The sequence below is a fragment of the Aspergillus fijiensis genome, assembly GCF_003184825.1.
Source record: "Aspergillus fijiensis CBS 313.89 unplaced genomic scaffold BO72scaffold_84, whole genome shotgun sequence".
Classification (NCBI taxonomy): Eukaryota; Fungi; Ascomycota; class Eurotiomycetes; order Eurotiales; family Aspergillaceae; genus Aspergillus; species Aspergillus fijiensis.
The window spans coordinates 114192-135574 of record NW_024469060.1 but is presented as its reverse complement, the minus strand read 5'-3'; the positions used below and the strand labels follow the sequence as shown (position 1 = coordinate 135574).

At 38.7% G+C, this 21383-nt stretch overlaps 6 protein-coding genes across 6 annotated transcripts; 1 reads left to right on the top strand and 5 right to left on the bottom strand.

Moving 5' to 3' along the window:
• Positions 1-8175: 8175 nt before the first annotated feature.
• Positions 8176-10877, bottom strand: BO72DRAFT_501409 (glycoside hydrolase family 55 protein; the record flags this gene model as incomplete). Its single annotated transcript, XM_040948980.1, has 6 exons — positions 8176-8931; positions 8996-9469; positions 9527-9892; positions 9947-10368; positions 10440-10723; positions 10777-10877. 6 exons carry the CDS (start codon positions 10875-10877, stop codon positions 8176-8178), a joined length of 2403 nt encoding a protein of 800 aa, XP_040796051.1.
• A 2504-nt stretch (positions 10878-13381) lies between these two features.
• Positions 13382-14362, top strand: BO72DRAFT_501408 (alcohol dehydrogenase zinc-binding domain protein; the record flags this gene model as incomplete). Its single annotated transcript, XM_040948979.1, has 1 exon — positions 13382-14362. One exon carries the CDS (start codon positions 13382-13384, stop codon positions 14360-14362), a length of 981 nt encoding a protein of 326 aa, XP_040796050.1.
• An 11-nt stretch (positions 14363-14373) lies between these two features.
• BO72DRAFT_390525 (uncharacterized protein) lies at positions 14374-15994 on the bottom strand (the record flags this gene model as incomplete). Its single annotated transcript, XM_040941816.1, has 4 exons — positions 14374-15058; positions 15178-15208; positions 15295-15574; positions 15713-15994. 4 exons carry the CDS (start codon positions 15992-15994, stop codon positions 14374-14376), a joined length of 1278 nt encoding a protein of 425 aa, XP_040796049.1.
• A 279-nt stretch (positions 15995-16273) lies between these two features.
• BO72DRAFT_453143 (hydroxyisourate hydrolase) lies at positions 16274-17188 on the bottom strand. The gene has a single exon (XM_040945907.1). It carries the CDS (start codon positions 17102-17104, stop codon positions 16466-16468), a length of 639 nt encoding a protein of 212 aa, XP_040796048.1. The 5' UTR covers positions 17105-17188; the 3' UTR covers positions 16274-16465.
• Positions 17189-17459: 271 nt separating this feature from the next.
• Positions 17460-19114, bottom strand: BO72DRAFT_440721 (uncharacterized protein). The gene is made up of 3 exons (XM_040943458.1): positions 18581-19114; positions 18187-18497; positions 17460-18106 (listed from the first exon to the last, which is right to left on the bottom strand). Exons 1-3 carry the CDS (start codon positions 18699-18701, stop codon positions 17540-17542), a joined length of 999 nt encoding a protein of 332 aa, XP_040796047.1. The 5' UTR covers positions 18702-19114; the 3' UTR covers positions 17460-17539.
• A 251-nt stretch (positions 19115-19365) lies between these two features.
• BO72DRAFT_453141 (putative alpha/beta hydrolase) lies at positions 19366-21246 on the bottom strand. Its single transcript, XM_040945906.1, has one exon. The coding sequence runs from the start codon at positions 21039-21041 to the stop codon at positions 19401-19403; it is 1641 nt and encodes a 546-aa protein (XP_040796046.1). The 5' UTR covers positions 21042-21246; the 3' UTR covers positions 19366-19400.
• Between the last annotated feature and the right edge of the window lie 137 nt (positions 21247-21383).

The following is a 21383-nucleotide window of genomic DNA, read 5'->3' as shown; positions in this document are numbered from 1 at the left end:
TATTTTATTTATTTTATTTATTTTATTTATTTTATTTATTTTATTTATTTTTTTAAAATATATTACGCTTTGCAAAAGACTTTTATAAAATCTAATATAAAAAAAATAATATTTAATATTTAATTAATAAACTAATAATTTTATACTACTTCTTATACTATTTAGAACAGTAATTATAATAATATAAAAATTATAAAAACTAAATCTTTATTTTTATCTAAATATATATAATATTTAAAAACTCCGGTAGATCCAGTTTTTCTAATTTTAATAATAATCTATTTTTAGAATTATTTTTAAGATTATCTATATTTTTATTCTTATTAATATAGAAGATAATAATTATCTTATTTTTTTTATTTTTTAATATAAAAATAATTAAATCTAAATCAAAATTATTAAGAATATTTTTATATTTTTTATTAATTATAAAATAATTAGTATATATTTAAAGTATAATTATTTTAATTATATTAAAATAAAAACAGCTTCGGTAATAATAATAAATATTTTAAAAATTATTAAATAAATATTTAATATTAATATTATTAGTTATAACTAAAAGAAAATCTCTAACTATCTAATAAAAAATAAAAAACTAATTTTAGTAGAATTTCTAATAAATAAAAATATTAATATATTTTATAATATTTAAAATAATATTAATATAAGTTAAAATATTTTAATAAGCTATATATTTTTAATATTTAAATATATTTTTAGTTTTTTAAATATCTCTACTGTAGATAAGAATTTTTAATATTTAAAAATATTATAAAAAACTTTATCTAAATCTAATAAAAATCTAAAGATTATTAATAATATATTAATAATTAGATTTTAATTATAATAAAAAAAAATATTTTTTTTAAAATAGTTTAGTATTTTTTATATTAGTTAATATTATTATTTAACTATATATTCTTCTTAAACTTTTTAAACTTTAATATTAGATTTAAAATAATTATAATTATATAAATATAGTCTTCTATCTAGTAAATATAATAATAATATTTTTAGAATTTTTAATATATATTTTATAAACTTTTAAGAATTTTTTTCTTTTAAAATATCTATTTTTTTATTAGTTAATTAATTAAATAGTCTAAATAATTAAAAAGATTATTATAAATATTATAAATCTTATAAATAATAAATCCACTATTCTCAAATAGATAAAATATAAAAAAAAATATAAAAATTTAAAAAAATACTCTATCTATCTCTACTTAATTATAATAGAATAAAAATAATTAATATTATTATAATTATAATACTAAATAAAGCTTTAAATTAATTAATAAAATTTAAATATTTAATAAATTATAAAATAAGTTAAGTTCCAGCAGGTTTTATAATTAAAAAAAAATAAAAAACTAAATCAGATTTAAATTTTTAAATAAGCTAAAACTTTTTATAATATTAAAAAGTTATATTTATAAATTATATAATTTTCTAAATCTATAACTAAGAATTAGTATAATTAATAAAAAGATTTTAAAAATAATTTATAAAAAACTAATATTAATAATCTTTTTAAAAATTATTTATATTAGTTTTTTATAAACAGCTCTTAAAATATATTTTTTTAAGAATTTTTATAATATTAAAAAAGATCTTAAAACTATAATTATTATTTTTTTATATATATTTAATAATATTATTTAAAATTTTAGTCTGAAGTTTCTGCAGAAAAGTATTAACTATAAACTAAATTATATAAATAAAACAAAAAATATAATACTAGTTTTAAATAATTTTTAAAAAACTAAAATTAATTAAAATATTATAAAACTAAATATTTTAATTAAACTAATTCCAAAGCTTAAATAAAATTATACTAAATATTAAATTATTATTACTAGTATTATTAGTTATTATATCTAATAATTAATAAAAAAAATTATATTTATATAAAATTAATAAAATAATTATTATTAGATTCTTACTAATATAAAAGCCAGATACTAGTTAAAAATCTAGTAAAACTTTATAATAATCTATATTTTTTATTAAAAAATATCTAATTAAAATAAGAAATATTTTTTAATTAGAGCTGGTTTAACAGTCTGTTATAATTAATATATATCTAATATTTAAAAACTTTAATAATAATTATATATATATTTTTTTAAATAATTCTAAAAAATATTTCTTAATTTATATTTAATTAAAAAAACTTAGCTTTTGATAAAAAGATAAAATAATAAAATTAATTATTTATTTAAATTAAATATATTTAATTATTCGGAATAATAGATAATAAATAATTATAAAATATAAAATCTAATTTTAAAAACTCTATTTATTATAAACTATAAAAGTCTAAAAAAATAATTATTAAAAAAATTTTATTTAAAAAAAATAAAAAAATATTTATAATAGTTTTTTATTTAATATCTAAATAATTATTTATTTAGATATAACTAATAATATTTTTTTTATAATTTTTATAAAAATAGTAACTTATAAAACTAGTTTTTAAGTTTTTAAATTCTAAATATTATAAAATATAAAAATATACTTTATAATAAATATAAGAAATTCTCTTAGAAAATAATATATTTTTTTAAAAATTATTTTATATTATTAATAATTTCTTTTAATTAAAGATAAATAGTAGTTTCTAAATATATATATAAGTTCTAAAAAAATTATCTTCTATTATTAATCTTAAAAAATAAAAATTTTATTTTAAAAAAATAGATATAAATAATTTTTTAGTTTTTTATAATATATATAATCTTAAAATTTAAAAAAAATAAAAAAAACTAGTTTAAAAAACTTATTTTAATTTAAGAATTATTATAATTTATAAATATCTAAAAAATTAAAAAAAAGCTTAATACTATTTTTTAAAAATAGATTAAATAACTATAATTAATTTATAATTCTAAAACTATTCTATAAATAATAGATATAAAAAGATAAAAATAGAAAAAGTTTATAAAAATAATATTATTTTAATTATAATTATATTTTTATATAAATATAATCTATTATATTTTTATATAAATATAATCAATTATATTTTTATATATTATTATAAATATTTATAATATTTCTTAAATCTGTTTGTTTTACAAACAGAAAATTATATCTAAAGCTTAGAAGAATAAAAAATATTTTTATTTAAATAAAGCTTAATTAAATAAAATAAATTAAAATATAAAAAAGCTTTATAAAAAACTTTTTTAAAAAAATTTTAAAATTTAATATTTTAATATCTAATTTTTAATTAAATAGTTTCTAACAAGTATAATAACTAAAAAAAATTATATTAATAAAATAATATAAATTTAATTTAAAAATCTAATTTATAAAATATAATTTAATTCTTATAAATAAAAAAACCAAATTAATAAACTATTTAAACTAAAATTAAAAAAATAAAAAATAAACTAAAAACTATATAATTATTTTTAATAGTCTGATTAGAGATAAATATATAATTTTAATAATATTATATATTATAATTAAAATATATAATCTAAATAAAATTATAATTATATATTTTTTTTTATATTTTATATTATAACAGCAACTAATTTATAAAAAGCTAAATTTTATTAAAATTATTAGAATTTATTTATTATTTTATAAAAATATAAATAATAAAAATATTATTTTTTTTAAATTATTTTTATTTTATCTAAAAGATTTTTTTTATATATTTTTTAGTAATAATTTAAATAGCTAAATTAATAACTGCTTAATCTAGATATATTTTAATTATATTAAAGCCGAAAAAGATATAATAAATAAGTTTTAATACTAAAAATAGTTAAAATAATTAATTATTTGGTTTTTAGCTATATTATAGTTAAATATAAAAATTTTCTTAATCTAATTATAATCTGGCGGTTAAATATAAAAATTCTAATTAACCTGACCTGACCTGGCTGTTAGCCACTCTACTTTAATCTTATAAAAACAAATAGATTATAATAAATCAGTACCGGTATTAAAGTAAGAATATTCTTTAAACATTTAAAAACTATCTGATATTTTTTGTTTTATATAAAGAAAGTATTCTTATATATAAATAGTATTAATAATTAAACCAATCTATTATAGTTCCTAATAAAGTATTAATAAAAATTATAAAATTCTAAAAATAGTTATATTCTATAAACTATTTTTAGAGCTTTTTATTTTTTAATAACAGCTACTTTTTCTGGGTCTATTTATATTCCGTCGGTAGAAATAATAAAACCTAAAAACTTAGTTTTTATAATATAAAATTTATATTTATAAATAGCGGCTTATAAACCGGCTTCACACAGTTTTTTAAGAACTAGTCTAATATAGATTTAATATTCAAAAAGATTATTACTATAAATAAGAATATTATTGATATATATAGTTATAATATTAAATAAAGCTTTAAATTAGTTAATAGAATTTAAATATTTAATAAATTATAAAATAAGTTAAATTCTAACAGATTTCATAATTAAAAAAAAGATGAAAAACTAAATTAGATTTAAATTATTAAATAAACTAAAATCTTTTGTAGTATCAAGAATTTATATTTATAAATTATATAATTTTTAAATTTCTAACTAAAAATTAAAATAATAAATAAAAAGATTTTAAAAGCTGTTTATAAAAGACTTATATAAATAATTTTTAGAAATATTTTATATTAGTTTTTTATTAATAGCTTTTAAAACTGGGAATTATTTATATTAGTTTTTTATAAACAGCTTTTAGAATATACTTTTTTAAGAATTTTTAAAATTACTAAAAAAAGTTTTAAGATTTTTATTATTATTTTTTTAAAATATACTTAATAATATTGTTTAAAACTTTAATCCAGAGTTTTTATAAAAGAATATTAATTATGAAATAAATTATATAAATAAAATAAACAATATAAAACTGGCTTTAAATACTTTTTAAAAGATTAGAATTGATTAAAATATTATAAAATTAGATATTCTAGCTAAACTAAGTTTAAAGCTTAAATAAAATTATACTAAATATTAAATTATTATTATTAATATTATTTATTATTATATCTAATAATTAAAAAAAGATTATATTTATATAAAACTAATAGAATAATTATAACGAGATGCTTATTAATTAAGATTTAGATATTAATTAAAAATCTAATAAAACTTTATAATAATATATATTCTTTATTGAAAAATATATAATTAAAATAAGAAATATTCTTTAATTAGAACTAATCTAATATTCTACTATAAATAATATATATTTAATATCTTATAATTTTAATAATAATTATATATATTTTTATTTAAATAATTCTAAAAGATATTTCTTAATTTATATTTTATTAGAAGAACTAGTTTTCAGTAAAAAAATAAAAAAACCAGATTAATTATTTATTTAAATGAAATATATTTAATTGTTCAAAAAAATAGGCAATAGATAATTATAAAATATAAAATCTAATTTTAAAAACTCTCTTTATTATAAACTCTAAAAATTTAGAAAAAAATAATTATTAGAAATGATTTATTTTGAAAAAAAAAATATTTATAATAATCCTTTATTTAATATTTAGGTAACTATTTATTTAAATATAATTAATAATTTTTTTATAATTTTTACAAAAATAATAGTTTATAAAACTAGTTTTTAAGTTTTTAAATTCTAAATATTAGAAAATATAAAGATATGCTTTATAATAAATATCAAAAATTCTATTAGAAAATAATATATTTTTGTAAAAATTATTTTATATTATTAATAGTCTTTTTTTATTAAAGATAAATAGCAGTTTTAAATATATATATAAGTTTTAAAAAAGATTATTCTCTGCTATTAATTTTAAAAAATAAAAGTTTTATTTTAAAAAGATAAATATAAAATAATTTTTTAATTTTTTATAATATATATAATCTTAAGATTTAAAAGAGATAAAAAAAGCTGATTTAAAAGACTTATTTTAATTTCGAAATTATTATAATTTATAAAGATTTAAGAAATAGAAAAAAAAAGAATAATATTATTTTGTAAAAATAGATTAAATAATTATAATTAATTTATAACTTTAAGATTACTTTATAAATAGTAGATATAAAAAAATAAAAACAGAAAAACTTTATAAAAATAATATTATTTTAATTATAGATATATTTTTATATAAATGTAATTTATTATATTTTTATATAATATTATAAATATTTATAATATTTTTTAATCTGATATTTTATAAATAAAGAATTATATTTAGAGTCTAAAGATATAAAAAATATTTTTTAAATAAAATTTAATTAAATAAATTAAAATATAAAAAAGTTTTAAAAAAAGCTTTAATAGAAATCTTTTAAAATTTAATATTTTAGTATTTAATTTTTAATTAGATAGTTTCTAGTAAGTATAATTACTAAAATAGATTAAATAGATAAAATAATATAGATTTAATTTGAAAATTTAATTTATAAAATATAATTTAGTTTTTATAAATAGAAAGATTAGATTAATAGACTATTTAAACTAAAATAAAAAAAATAAATTAAAAATTATATAATCATTTTAAATAGTCTAATTAAAAATAAATATATAATTTTAATAATATAATATATTATAATTAAAATATATAATCTAAATAAAATTAGAATTATGTATTTTTTTTATATTTTATACTAGAACAGCAACTAATTTATAAAAGACTGAATTTTACTAAGATTATTAGAATTTTTTTATTATTTTATAAAAATATAAATAATAAGAATATTTTTTTAAATTATTTTTACTTTATTTAAAAGGTTTTTTTTATATATTTTTTAGTAATAATTTAAATAGCTAGATTAATAACTGCTTAATCTAAATATATTTTAACTATACTAAAACTAAAAAAATATAACAAATAGATTTTAGTACTAAAAATAATTAAAATAGTTAATTATCCAGTTTTTAGCTATACCGCGGTAAGATATAAAAATTTTTTTAATCTGATTATAACCTGGCAGTCAGATATAAAAATTTTAATTAATCTGATCTGATCTGGCCGTTAGCCACTCTAATAAGAACTATACTATTAATATTAATAATAATAAATTTAATTAAAACAAAATATTACTTATCTATTTTATAATAAATCAGTTTAGAAAGAAAATAAAATCTGATTTCTATAAATAATACTATAAATCTGATTTAAAGAATATAAAAAGTCTGATTTTTATAAATAAAACTATAGATTCGGTTCAAAAAATATAAAAAATCTCGTTTTTATAAATAAATTTATAAATTTATAAAAAGTCTGATTTTTAATAAGAATTATAATTACTGTTTTAAATAATATAAGAAATAGTATAAAACTATTAGTTTATTAATTTAATATTAGATATCATTTTTTATACTAGGTTTTATAAAAGTATTTTATAAAGTATAATATTTTTAAAAAAAAACAGATAAAACGGATAAAATAAATTAATTAAATTTAAAAAAAATTATTATATTATAATTAAAATCTATTATATTTTCTATATAATATATATAAGAATATTATATATATTCTAAATTAATCTACAATTAATAATCTATTAATTATATCTAATTTTTCTAACTAGTAGATATATATAATTAAAATAATAATTATATCTTGATCTAATCTTAACTACATAATTAAAATATTTTTAATATATAATCTGGCTATACAGTTATAGTTAGATTAAGGTTAAGATATAAGAGTAAGATTAAGCTACTCTGTATATATATTATTTATTATTTTTATTTATATAAATTCGAGTTATTATAATTTCGAATTATTATATTCAATTTTTCAAAGAATAATACCTTCTTTTACTGCCTTCGGGCTGATAATATTATATAGATAGTTAAGCTAGCCAATCTTAGAAGAATTAATCATTAGTTATCTATTTAATTACTTTCCCAAGGGCTCGAAGCAAACATTTTTCTATATAATCTATAATTTTCATAATTCTTTATTTAGTTTAAATTCTGTTTGAAGCTTTTTTATATATAATACACAGGTGCCCACTCGCTTACCGATTATGTCAAAGGAGCAGCTACGTGCTGTTTTTATGAAAGCAGCGGCATCTGTATAAGGCAAGCGGACGGGACTCGCAGCAAAAGATTCCAGTTATATGACTATTAACATGTACCGAGTGTCACACTTTGCTCCAAAAACGTCAACGCTATATACCCCGCAACTACGCCGTAATCATCGAGACTTCACGAATCATACAGATAAGCAGCAATCACCCCGCCCCACCCCCCAGCATTCTCGCTCTGCCGCGCAACAACCGTGCCCCCCTCCACGACCATATTCGTCGTGCTCTTCGTATTCGTCCCGTACAGATATATCGCCGACGAACTGTCCACCTTCACCGCCGTCTGCTGACAGTCGCCCTTGGGACAGTCGCCGTTGTCATTGAAGAAGACCCAGTTGCACCCGCCGTACAGGAACAGGTCAGACGACCCGCTGATGCGCTCGAACAGCGCCATGCGGCAGAGCGCGTCGTCGGCCGCGCACTCCGCGAAGTCCGGGTCGCTGCTCGCCAGGTGCTCGTCCCAGGGGGCCGGGGCCAGGGTGCTCCCGACCCCCTGCCAGTAGGGGGACTCGCTCTGCTGCAGGGCCGAGAAGACGTTGCGCGCGTGGTGGAAGTTGTACTGGTACAGGGTGTTGTGCTCCATGCCGGTGCCGATCAGCCAGGTCGCCGCCGTCGCCTCCACCAGCATCCCCCGCCCCGTCGAGATTGTCTGCGCGTTCTCCCCGTCCAGGTCGTGGTCCGCCGTCCACCCCCACATGTTCTCGATGTACGCCGACGCGGTGCTCGTCAGGTGGACCAGCCCGTACGCCGCCTTGCAGCTCTCCGCGCCGCCCGTGCACTGACTCTCCACGAGACTGCCCACCGCCCCGCCAATCCGGAAGTGCGTGTTCCAGAATCCCACGTCGCCCGGGTTCGTGCCGGCGATGTTGACTTCGAGCTGTTCCTTCGTTAGGGTCTTGCTTGTTGGGGGTAGTACAACGGGGTGAAGGATGGAGACTGACCAATTGACAACCAGGCAGGATATCTGCAACAGTCAGAACCATATCGCTGACTTGAGCCACGCCCGTATCCCCCGGGTATCCGATCCGGATCATCGCTCGCGGGGAAGCCTCGTTCTCGAAGTTGTCGCCCACCGCGCTGATGATCGAGGCGAAGGAATCGCCAATGATGCGACTGCCGCTGGGGACAAAAATGGTGTCGGTCACGATGTAGGTTCCCGCGGGGAAGTAGATGAGCTTGCAGTCCTTGTTGCTCGAGAGGATGGCGTTGATGTTGCGCGTGTCATCCGTCTCCCCGTCGCCGTACACCGGCTTTCCGGCGACGTTCTTGATGTTTAGGACCTGGTTGGCCGTATATTCTTGATACGTCGGGGGTGCCTTGGTGAAGTACTTGTTCCCAGACAACAGTGCGGAGGCACGGGGAGTCTTGACGAGCTGTCCGTTGGTGCTTTGCATTTGGTTCGAGCCGGAGGTATACTGTTCGTACGGAGGTTAGTCGATTGCTGGAGTGGTGGTGGAAGCAGGAATACCTACCATGTGTCCATGTACCCAGGTGTCCGAAACGCCCCCACTTAGGACGATCGTGTCGCCAATTTTTACCGTGTTGCCATAGTTGCTGATGTTCTCCAGAATGATCGAGTTGCCAGCCGTCTCGGACGTGCCGGACGTGATGAAGGTCCCCACGCTCGTCGCGCTGGTATCGATCACCGTCAACGACCCAGATGTCCCGTGCGCGTCAATCCCGGTCTGGCATTGCTCGAAGCGGCATCCCATGAATGTGATGTCGGTGCCCCCCGCGACGACGCCGGTCGTGGTCCCGAGGAAACTGAGGTTCTTGAACACCCACTGCTGGCCGTTGAGCTTCATCCCCACCGCGCCGCCTTTGAACCACAGATCGTTCTGCCAAGGTCAGATTCCTATTGTCATAACTCAGAAAGAATTTGGGGAACGTACCATGATCAGGTTACTGTTGTAATCATACTGCGTCGTCAACCCGACATGTGTCGCAGAACCAGTGGGCATGTTAAATCCCACATTGGTCAACTGCGTCGCCTGGCTGACGGTCCAGTCGAGCAAGACGATATTCTTACTGTATCCCACGCCTGTCGAGTCCAAAACCACATTCTTCATGCCAATGTAGAAGTTGATGGTGCCCCCGAAATTCGGGTCCTTGGCGTAGATGATGTGGTCATCCGGGAAGTTGGCGGCGGCCTTCAACACGGGCGGGTTGGTCGGGTCCCCGATCAGAACCGTTCCCACAAAGAGCTGCAGAGAGCTCTCAAGAAGGTAAGTCCCGCCGGGGAGATAGACGATGGCCGGCTGGCCGGTCGTGCCCATCGAGTGGGAGGCGCGATCGGGTCCGTTGGAGGGTCCGGCTATATGCAGCGAGAAACCGACTGTCAGCTTCCGGTCTCAGACTCTCCAGGAATTAGGGCTTCCCACGTACCGTGAATGGCGGCCTGAATCGCCAGCGCCGCGTCCCGGCTGCCCGTATTATCGGCGCCGTAATCTTCGACCACGTTCCGGAAGACCTTGTACTCCTCCTTGTGGCCGGAGTCAAGGAAGGACGATTGGCCGTTGTGCTCGATGTTCTCGTACCAGTATCCGCCGGAGTTGCTCGAGCTGGCGCAGAGGGAGGGCGAGGCCGTTGCGATGGTCTGGTGCACCGGAGGCCCGTTGAGGCTCACCCATGGCTGCGCGGTGCGGTTTTGGATCACGAAGGGGATGCCACTGTCGCTGTCAGTGGGTACTTCCTTCGAGTATTGTTTCCGGGTGGGACTCACGTCGGATCAGGGATGTAGCTTCGTTGGGGGATGGATACCGCGCTTGAGGTCGGAAAAGGCGCAATTTTCTGAGCGGAGCCCGAGTTCCTCATCCGCGGCATCGAGGTGTTGCGCCATTCATCTGGCGGTCTCGCGAGCACCAGTGAAAAGAGTGATAGCCACGATATGCAAAGCAGAGCGAATGTCGAGTTTGCCATCATAACGGCGCGCGTGGGTTGAAGCGAATGCAATTATACAAGCATCAAAGAAAAAGACCGAGGAGAAAAAAAGTGACCGATCAGGGGGAAACAAAGAGTGAAAGTTCCCCTTGAGTCGGAAATACAAACCTCGATACCTGTTGCTTCGAGAAAAGGCCTAGTCGGACATTGGGATTTCGCCCAGGGATGGCGTATCACACGGTCGGAAAGTGTCAGGGGCCGGGGGGAGGGCGCGCAACGAGTGGAGGCATGATTCTGGGAGCTTCCTCTATTTATGTGGATATTTATTAGTGCATACCTGGACTGAGTCCAGACAAGGATTGTCCAGGTTTGGGAGGAATCCCGCGCGGCGGAAACTTGCATACTGGCATGCCTTAGGGCAAGACTTAGAGTAAGGAAGTCAAGCCCATAGTTAAGGTTAGGGCCATCCATCTATTTGTTGATCTTCCGCAGAAAGGGCGGTCGATCAGGGGTTTGACAACAACCACTTGAACTCTACTTGACCAGTCCACTCCTGAGCCCCCAAAAAACCAGTATCTGTGTGTCTATCTTGCTGTGATCTCATCTACATTTTGAAAAAGTCATCCTGCTCATCCAGACCATTTTCTCAACCGTTGAATCTCTTCTGCCTGGCGGCATTATCCCTTGTCACCACCCCCGCGCCGCCACCGCTGCCAAACCATGCAGAAAACCCAGTTTCGAGACCCTCGTGATAGCAGCCACAACCCTCAAATCGGGAAATACAACCTTGAATCGGTCCATCCTCGGACCAAAGTGTCGTAGGTATCGTCGATGGCATTTAACCCCAAAAGCAATTGTCCGAGCCATGCAGCTCTGACGTCTTTCGCGACAGCGAGCTTGCATTCCGCAAGGCACATACCAACCAAGGTTGAGAGCAAGGGATTGCCCGCGCAGGAACCGGCCAACAAGTGCGTGGCACGTTGTAGGGCAGTTTTCTTTCCATGTTGCGATCCGGACCCTGTGTTTCTTGCTCTGCAGTAGCTTGCAGGGTTTTGATGGCTTTAGGCAACAGTTACGAAACCACTAGCCTCAGCGGGCCCTGAGTGCTAAGATGGCAGTATTGTACTATCCTAACACAGTATCTTAATTCTTCTACTATTTCCTGTAGACAGACACACTACTTGCGTCATACAACTTCCAAAGCATAGGTTTCTACATCGCCCATTCAACTTATGATCCCCCCCCCCCTCTGGCGCCCGCCTTGGAAACAATCTGCAACACCACCCCACTCCGCCCACGCGTATCGGTAAACCTCAAGGACTTACTTTACGCAAGATGCAATTGGTTTGGAAAGCATGAGAAAGATGAGAGTCAGGGTGCAGGCGGTTACGTATGGTAGTTGTAGTAGCAATCCTCGCGTCTCGCGAAGAGTTTCCGCTGTAGAACAAGGAAGATGTTCAGTATCTTAGGCATAAATCCCGCGGTTTTTACAAAAGCTCAGATATCAATACACGGATCATGCTTAGCATACTGACAGGATATGAGTATACGTATACTGTGGTAGACATATGATTTTGATATCTGCTGTAAGGTTCTTTGTGGACGTTGGGGGTCCTCGGGTCGTTGTCACCCGGTAGACGATGGAGTTTGAATGCGACAGTCTGGTTGGGATGGGGATATCTATTGCACCGCAATACTAGACATCATCAAATTGCTTCTGAGGGAAGGTATTTATTGATAGAGGGATATTCTGGATGTTCGCCGTTCGTAAAGCGAGCTTCCTTTCGGTTCTCTCGATCCTCTGCTCTACATATATTTATTCGACGTTGCTGACAGCTTCTCGGTCCGCCCGCCAGGTATCCTGTTGCAGCTATGTAGAACAGATGTGCAAGATACACTGGACAACCAGCGGGAAAGGCTGGTCGGAGACTTCAAGGCTTACAAATTCTAAGATCGTTGCTAACAAAACCTTGTAGTACAAGATCGAAGAGTCTCGTGTCAGTAGTTGGTCGGTCGGTCTCCTGCAACCACCGAGCCAGCGTTTTCTTATTTGGGTAAGGTCTGCGCGGGCGGGCCGTGGGCACCGCGGGAACGAGAGCACACTATCCCCGAAATGGAATGCGCTGAGACCCCGGGCCCCCGGTCCCCAGTCTATGGTTTAGATTGGAGATTCGTGAAGAATATCTGGCCAGGGCTGCGGATTACAAACACGAGATTGATGACGAGATTTGAAGCTGTGCATGGCACTCTCACGAATTATAAATATCGCTTGAGTGTCGCCTTTCACTTTCCCTTCACCGATTCTTATCTGCCGTTGCCATTACAGATCTATATCGAAGTCTGTTCGCTCAAAGAATAATCCATTGATCGTACCCTGTTCTCAAGCAGAATTCTCTTTGCATACTGCACCTAAAAAAGTCTACACATTCCCACACACCTCCAGCAGAATGAAGGCGATCCTTATCGAGAAGTTCGGAGGCCCAGACTCCCTGGTGATCAAGGAGATCCCCCGACCCGAACCCAAGACCGGCGAAGTCGTCATCAAAGTCAAAGCCTTTGGCGTCAATCACGCGGAGATGCACATGCGCAAAGGGGAATGGGCCGAGTGGATGCCCGTGAGCGGGATCGAATGTGTTGGCACAGTCGTGGACTGTCCCGGGGGCGAGTTCGCAGAAGGGACCGCCGTGGCCAGTCTGATGGGCGGACTTGGGCGCACCATCAACGGCAGCTATGCTGAGTACACCCGCGTGCGGGCTTCCAACGTTGTCGAGCTCGGCTCAGGGGCATCGACGCTGGGGTGGCATCAGCTGGCTGCAATCCCGGAATCCTACGCCACAGCCTGGACGTGTCTGTTCCGGAATCTCGATCTGAGGAGCGGGCAGACGTTGCTGATCCGCGGCGCGACCTCGGCTTTCGGACAGGCAGCATTGAATCTGGCCGTGGAAACGGGTGCACGTGTGGTCGCGACGAGTCGCAGGGAGAGTCGCTTTGCGCGCTTGAAGGCGCTGGGCGCCGAGCGTGCAGTGGTCGAAGGACCCGATCTGTCGGAGCGGTTGGCGGAGAGATTCGACGCTGTCTTGGACCTGGTGGGTAACAGCACCATTGTGGACTCGCTGAAAATGGTGCGACGGGACGGAAGGGTGTGTCTGGCTGGGTTTCTGGGGGGTCTAGCTCCGATTCAGGACTTCAACCCGCTCCTGCAGATGGCCAGCGGTGTACATTTCAGCTTCTTTGGAAGCTTCGTCTTCGGTACCCCGGAGTTTCCCCTATCTGATGTCCCCCTCCAGTCCATCGTGAAGATGGTTGCCGATCGAAAATTCACAGCAGAGCCGTCGCGTGTGTTCCAATTCAACGAGATCAGGGAGGCACATCGAATGATGGAAGCCAACGAAGCTAATGGAAAAATGGTCGTGATTGTTGACAACTGAAGTTGTCTTGGTCACGGAAAGAATAGCTGGTCCTCCAGCGCATCCAGTGAACAAAACAAAGCGTCGGGAATCCGGAGGAACTGTCCAATAAGATCTTGATAGTCAGTAAATTCAGCCACTCCCATGAATACAATCATTTTCCTAAGCAAGCCTACAAACGATCCTTGCAATTCTTCACTTAGACATGAAGCACAAGACCCGACTGTCAAGGCCCAGACAAGGTAGATCTGATGACTCGTCGAGAGCAGAGAGAGCGTCATATCATGCAAGAGTAAATGTAACTTAGATCCGTATAACAGGCCAGGGACGGTGTCTAAACCAAATCTCCCACGAAGCTCTGTCAGATACACGACCGTAGCTAGCCGGAAGCATTCCATCACACGCAACTCTATGGTATCGTGGACTGTGGCACGTGGGTGTGACAGCAGAATGTGTAGAATCGGTGAGATGTGAAAACCGGGAAACAGGACGTCAGACCAGAGATCCCGTTTCATTAACTCGGATAGCATGATCATGTGCAACTCGCCAAGGCTCTGACGGATATATGAGACAAAGACGTGGCGGTTTGTTCCGCCCTCAAGCGATAAGTCGAACTGATACGAGGCCATGGTGAGCTTGCTGCGACCGGCCAGGATCGCTAGAGGTTGCTGGTATCGAGGCATACTGTCCTGGATATATGCGCCATTGACATCCACCCTGCACATACATTAGTCAAGGCAACAGCTGCAGAGCGGTATGTGCTCACCAATACAGCATGGTCCTCAGCAGCGGGTTAGAGTCGAGAGACTGGGCGCCACCTCTGCAGTCAAGGATACGGGATAGACCATTTATGTGAACGTTCAAAAGCTTTGGATCCCGCGTCATGTTCTTGATGGGCCGAGTCAGCCAATTGAGCATTGGTCGAGGGTGACTGCAGTATCTCACAGCATAACAACAGAAGGCCAGCACAGCAACGACCACCTCGTCGGAAACACAAGTTGCGGGGTCTCCTAGACGCTGCTGCAGGAGAGTTGTCGCATGAACGGTGTATCTGTAATGATCCGTGCTGCTATCGTCGGCGTATAGATGTCCCAGGTGTTTCGACGAGGCTGATAACAGTTGCGATAGAGCGATGGTTTCACGGACGACATCGAGGAAGCCGATGTCGAGCATGGTTCGAAACATGGAACAAGTTCCATCGTACACTATTCTCACAGTCAACTGCTGTGTAGACTAGTGTGACTCCCAATCAGACAGGTAGATCGTACTATGGTCCCAGAGCCGACGAGCTCGGCGATCGCGATCGATCGGAAATGTTTCGAAGGGGTCCGATCGGCTTGCATCCAGCATTGAGAGCGGAGCTAACGCGACAGAGCCATTTGTGCAGGACTGCTGCTTTTCATGCAATGGCGGAGAAAAAGGCAAAGGTAACGAAGCAGAGCCCTGCAGCAGCGGGTTCGTATCAAACTCAATAGCTATGGTTTCCTTTCGCTTGGGTTTAGCGGTTCGTCGGCGATAGTCGACCATCGCGTGGCTGCGAACGCGTCGCCGCGTGGCTGCATCTCCGGCTACATTGTCACCCACGACGGAGATAAACTCGAAGTGTGATGCACATGGTCGATCTCTGCTTCTGGCTGGCTTGCTTGTTATCATTGTCACAAGAACTTCTATCTGACCCGGTGCTGTATCCAGTGCATTGCGACAATGAAACTGTTTCATGGCAATCTTGGTCAGACGGTCGCAGCGGGAGCTTATCTCATCGGTTCCCCGCATGATGCTGGACTCCAGGATACGAATTGCGTAGGCTACCAGAACGTAATTTGTTTGCCATTAGGATCCACTTTTGACAGGGAAGCAGTTGTACGTTTACTGCAGTTGTATGTTTACTGGGAAAAGGTGCATCATTACAAGCAGGAGAATGCAACGATGCCAGCCACATCACAACACAATCTCTAACAGCATAATGCTCATAATGTCTCACAGCACTGAAAACCAATTCTATATCCGACGGACACACTACAGTACCAACACCATTATTCGAGTCATATTTTAGCCTTCAAAACTGCCATCCAAGTATCTCCTCAACACATCAGCCCTCCAATACAGGTACCGTATGTACATCCCTCAAGACCCCCGATACGTCGAGTAATTCCACGGCCCCAACAACACAGGCACATGGTAATGGCGCCACCCTTCCTCGCCCTCCTTGCCCCGCCCCTTGACGGTGAACTTGACCTCGACCTCGGGCCAGAAGCTCTCCACCCCCTGGGCCTCATACCAGGGGCCCACCTCGAAGCGCACCGCCCAGTTGGTCTTGCTGTCGGGCGCGGGGAGCGCGGCCAAGATCGCCGGGACGGATTGTGCTTGGTGCGACGAGGCCGTGGTGGTGGGTAGGGGTTCCCAATTCGCAACGCGGCCGTCGGCGTTGGTGATCGCGCGGAACGTGGGGGTCTCTTCTGTGGCTGCACTGCCCGTGCTGCTGGAGAGGAGCGTCAGCGTCACGGGGAGGTTGGCGGCGGGCGTGCCGGTGAGGGTGTTGAGGACGTGGCAGGTAATCGGATCGCGGGACATTGTTGCTGTTGGGAATTTGGGGGTTGGATTTGTTGGTTTTGTTTGGGTCTGGGAGGAGGAGGGTGGGGAGGAGGAGTGTTGGGTGTGGTTGTTGAGCTGGTTGCGGATGAGGTTCAGACGCTCGGTGGGTTGGGCTTGATGGGTTGGTATTGGGCCTGTTGACGGCTGGTGAGGTTGTGGGCTGTTGTCCATGGACTGTCTCGACTCAATAGTAAGGTGCAGAGTGATTGAGGAGTATGGCTGTAGAATCGAGGGGAATGGTGAGCGATAAGGGAGTGAAGGGGGGAGTGGAGTTTAAATGATCATATCTCCGGTCCCGCATTGACTGCTCTATCGGAGAGCACCGATACCCCGCCCGCGGAGGATGCCACCACCAGCCTGGCAGCCAGCCTGGAGCCAGGCTGGGCTGGTGAGCTTGTTTCCTAATCCGGAAACCTGTCTTGGCGCCGGACATTCGGGTCCTCAGGCATAACTCGCCCGTCATTAACTCATTGACTTTTTGTTTACACTTATTGTATCCGAGCTTAAACTGTAATCCTACGTTGTTCTCACTTTTGTCTCTTATGCTCGATACAAATCGAAGAGACATGACGCATTCACTTAATCCTATAATCACACAGAAGACCATCACCGAGAAGCAATCACACGCTCCAAGAAATCAAACCCCCGTCTCTGCAACTCCCACGTCGGAGACCCCACCTTCATACTCATCGCAAACGTGTGGTCCTCCCCGGGCACCTCAATCATCTCACACCGCACCCCCTGCTCCTTCAGCACCCGGAACAACTCCCGACTCACCTCAATGGTGACCTTCGTATCCGCCCCACCGTGCACAATACAGGTTGGCGGGAACTGCGCATCGACGTGGTGGACCGGGTCGATCTCTTTGACATCCCGACCGGGATAGCACGCCTGGATGACCGTCCCATTGGCGACCTGCGTGAGCGCGAACCCGTCGCGCGGGCGGCTGAAGTCCGGGCCCGGCACGACGCCAACCTCTGTCTGCCCTTCGAGGGAGATCGAGCTGTTCGTAGGCACGGGCTTCTCGTCGTAGATCCGGTTGAGAAACGCGGGGTCGAGAGGCGGCAGCTTGCTGGCTACCTCGGGAAGCGGTTGCGTCCAGAACGGGTGGGTGAGGTAGGCCGGGGCGTAGAAGTCGAGGATCGCTGCTACTCGGCGCGGGACGTCCCATCCCTACGGTCCAGCAGGGTACAGGTAAGTATCATCTTTGTTTGCTGTCTGCCTATTGGGAGAGGAATAAGCCGGGCGCTTACCAGTGACAACGCCAATGTGCCTCCGGACGATGTCCCAAAGGCCATGACTCGGTCCTTATCGACGCGGTACTGCGATCCATGCAAATGCGCGGCTGACTCCCCGGCAAGAAATGCATCGAGGTGGCCGTCGTAGATCCATGCCAAAAGATCTCGGCAGTCTGCCATCGGACCCTCGAGGATGTTCACCTGCGGACAAAGTCGGTGGTTGGGACTGACCACGATCCAGCCGCGGGCCAGGCCATCGTCTACCTGGGGCATGCAGACCATCTTGGAATGGCCCAGCATGAACGAGCCGCCATGGATGTCGATTACTGTGGTTCTCGTTCAAAGGTCAGCGATCTCATTGATCTGGGTAGTTGTCATTGATGTTGCTGAGAACCTTGAGATCACATACACACAGGATAATCTCTCGGCTGTCCGTTGTCAGAGGCTGCTAGTGGTGGGAGATAGACATCTGTGTCGATTCTGCTGCCGTCGATCTCCTTGTATTGGACTGTGAGGGGCGTCGGGGGCATGTTGTCTGCTCTATTCACAATTTTCTCGTAGAAATAGCTTTGACCTTTTAGTCAACAGTTTGCAATAGATCGTATACTCCACGAAGCGATCAACAGAGCTGGCTGTGTATAGTATGTATGGTGTACAAGGTTAGATGAAGTTGGAGGGGTCCTGTAAATTGGCTTCTAGATGCAAGATAAATCTAGGCGCGGGTCCGTCCGGAAAATCCGACTGCGGGGAGGCGACCAGGGATATCCGGCCACGGGAATGGGGGATCCAGATCGCAGAACAGCATTTACCGAGGATGCATATCTTGTCGAGTCAATCAAACCTTTTGGCTCAACATCGGTTTAGTGCCCACCGACGTCTTTACACATATATAGGCGAACTTTATGATCGAAGGAAGATAGATAGTTTTGATGAAGTCCTCAACTGGCGACGGACTGGCACAGAGATTAGCTTGTAAGAAGCAAACGAGTTAAATAATGCAAACGGCGGCTCCGGCCGCGTTCCTCAGAATACCTACTCATATTTCGTGCCAGCGTGGCTGCTGCATCCTGCAGGTACCGCTCGTCATGCCGCATTTTGAAAAGTCGTCACTTGCTGAGGCCACACCTCTGCTTGTCCTCGGTATGCTTACAGGATTACAGAATATCCACGTAGCTGCAGTAGTGTGAGTCATTGGAACACATTAAAATTGAATTGAGTTTTCTGTACAACTACTTGTGGAGGAATTCGTTGACTACTTGGGTGAAGGCAGGAGCGTTCTCGACCATGGGCAGATGTCCGGCCTTGGGGATGAGCTTGAGCTCCGCATCGCCCTGGAGGTCGGCCGCCATTTGCTGCATGGTCTTAGGAAGCACACCATCGCCCTCGCCGGCGACAAAGAGACCTGGAACCTGCGCCTGCGCCATCTGTTCCCGGACATCGTATGCGCAGAGAGCCTGGACGCTCTGGCGGAAGCCTTCAAGGCTGTTGGTGCGCACCAACTCCTTCACCTGAGCAGGCAGGTGAGGCTGGGTCTCGTAGGACTCCGGCGTGAACCACCGACGAACTGTGACCTCGGCAAGCTCCTCACCAACAATCGTCTCTTGGGTGGTAGCAGAAACAGCACCCTCGCGCTCGGCCACTGCTACGCGATCATTCCAGGCCTTGCGGTTAGACTCGGGGCTGGAGCTGTTAGTATCGCAGGCGATGAAGCGCGTCACCCGAGTAGGGTAGCGCAGTGCGGTGTTGAGAACCGTAACACCTCCCATGCTAACACCGATCAAGGTGGCTTGAGGGATGCGCAGTGCATCAAGCAAGGCGATGATGTCGGAGGCGAGCACATCGATGTTGATCGGCTGCTTGCCACAGGCCTGCAGACGGCCACGGGTGGAGTAACGCAGGATACGGAAGCCCTGGTTGCGGGGATCCGCGAGGAAGGCGCTGACAAAGTCATCCCAGATGGCGTAATCCACCAGAATCGAGTTACTCAGAACAATGACGGGGCTGTGAGGGTCAGTGCTGCCCTCCAACCGGTAGGGCAGGTCGACACCGTCCGCGGTGGTGACAAATGACTCGACGGCCGGGCGGGTAGGCGAGGGGAGAGTACGGGTGCGGCCGTCGTTGGACGACCACGGCCCAGCAACATCCTTGGAGGCCAGGGAAGAGAGCTCGCGGGGAGCAGGTCCGAAGGTGTAGGCCCACTCAAAAACACGACGGCGCTGGCTGGTGATCGTGTCGGTCACAATCCGAGTGCGCCAAGGGGTATCCATGGCAGCCTTGTGTTCCGGACCCCCCAGGCCATTGGTGGCTTTGTACTCGTGGAGGGTCAAGTATTCGCGGGGGGCCTTGGGGTCGATGGCGGCTGTAACGAAGCGACGGGAGCAGCGCCAGCCAGGCACGCGGGAGAGCATAGGGATGTGTTCTTCGGTATACCAGCGGTTGTAGTCGGCCTCCTTGTCGGCGTCATCGACAAGAGTGGTGGAGACAGCGACAAGCACCGAGCCGGCCACAGTGGTATCAGGTTGATCCTCGAGCGGAGTGTAATCGGCGGCTTTTTGTTCACCCAGGAAGTCGTAGAGGCGGCGATCGACGGCAATTTGAGCCATAGTCGCTTTCTCGCGCGGAGTCTTGATACCATCTCCCCGGAGAGCCAGGTAGGTCTCGCGCGTCAACTCCTCCATCTCCGTAATGTCATACCAAGCTACCCACTCAGGCTCCTCGCCATCGACAGCACGATACCGGAAACCGTTGGTGACGAAAGGCAGGCGTAGACGCAAGGGTCCATGTTCCGAGTTGTACCAGTCGTGGAACTGAGCGGCGGGGAGCGAGGGACGCGGGTGCATCGTCACGTAAAGCAAGCCAGGAGTCGCCATTTTGGAGGGGTTGTAAGGTGCGACACAGGGATCAATTGCAGCTGTTGAGTCAATGAGTCAATGAGAAAAACACCGAGCAGGAGACCTTGCGATAGATAAGTGAAGGAGGGGCATCCGACAGGAAGGAGGGGCGTAGCACGGCCATAATTTTATTGTTCACTTGCCGCCTCCGACTTTCGACTGCCGAACACACAGCCGATGGACGGGGGGAAAGCCATTTACCGGAGGTTCGAAATCCCCCCGGAGCAAATAGCCCAGAGTCGTGCCGGTCTAGCACGTGACATGCGGAGGATCGCGGGTGTTTGTGGTGTTTGCTGAAATGGGTCTTGGTCCCCGCTTCCC

Coding starts and splice junctions, on each gene's coding strand:
- BO72DRAFT_453143 (XM_040945907.1), bottom strand. CDS start 17,104: ATGGACAACAGCCCACAACCTCACCAGCCGTCAACAGGCCCAATACCA.
- BO72DRAFT_440721 (XM_040943458.1), bottom strand. CDS start 18,701: ATGCCCCCGACGCCCCTCACAGTCCAATACAAGGAGATCGACGGCAGC. Junction 18,498..18,580: donor GCCGAGAGATTATCCTGTGT/GTATGTGATCTC, acceptor CGAGAACCACAG/TAATCGACATCCATGGCGGC. Junction 18,107..18,186: donor GCACATTGGCGTTGTCACTG/GTAAGCGCCCGG, acceptor GCTGGACCGTAG/GGATGGGACGTCCCGCGCCG.
- BO72DRAFT_453141 (XM_040945906.1), bottom strand. CDS start 21,041: ATGGCGACTCCTGGCTTGCTTTACGTGACGATGCACCCGCGTCCCTCG.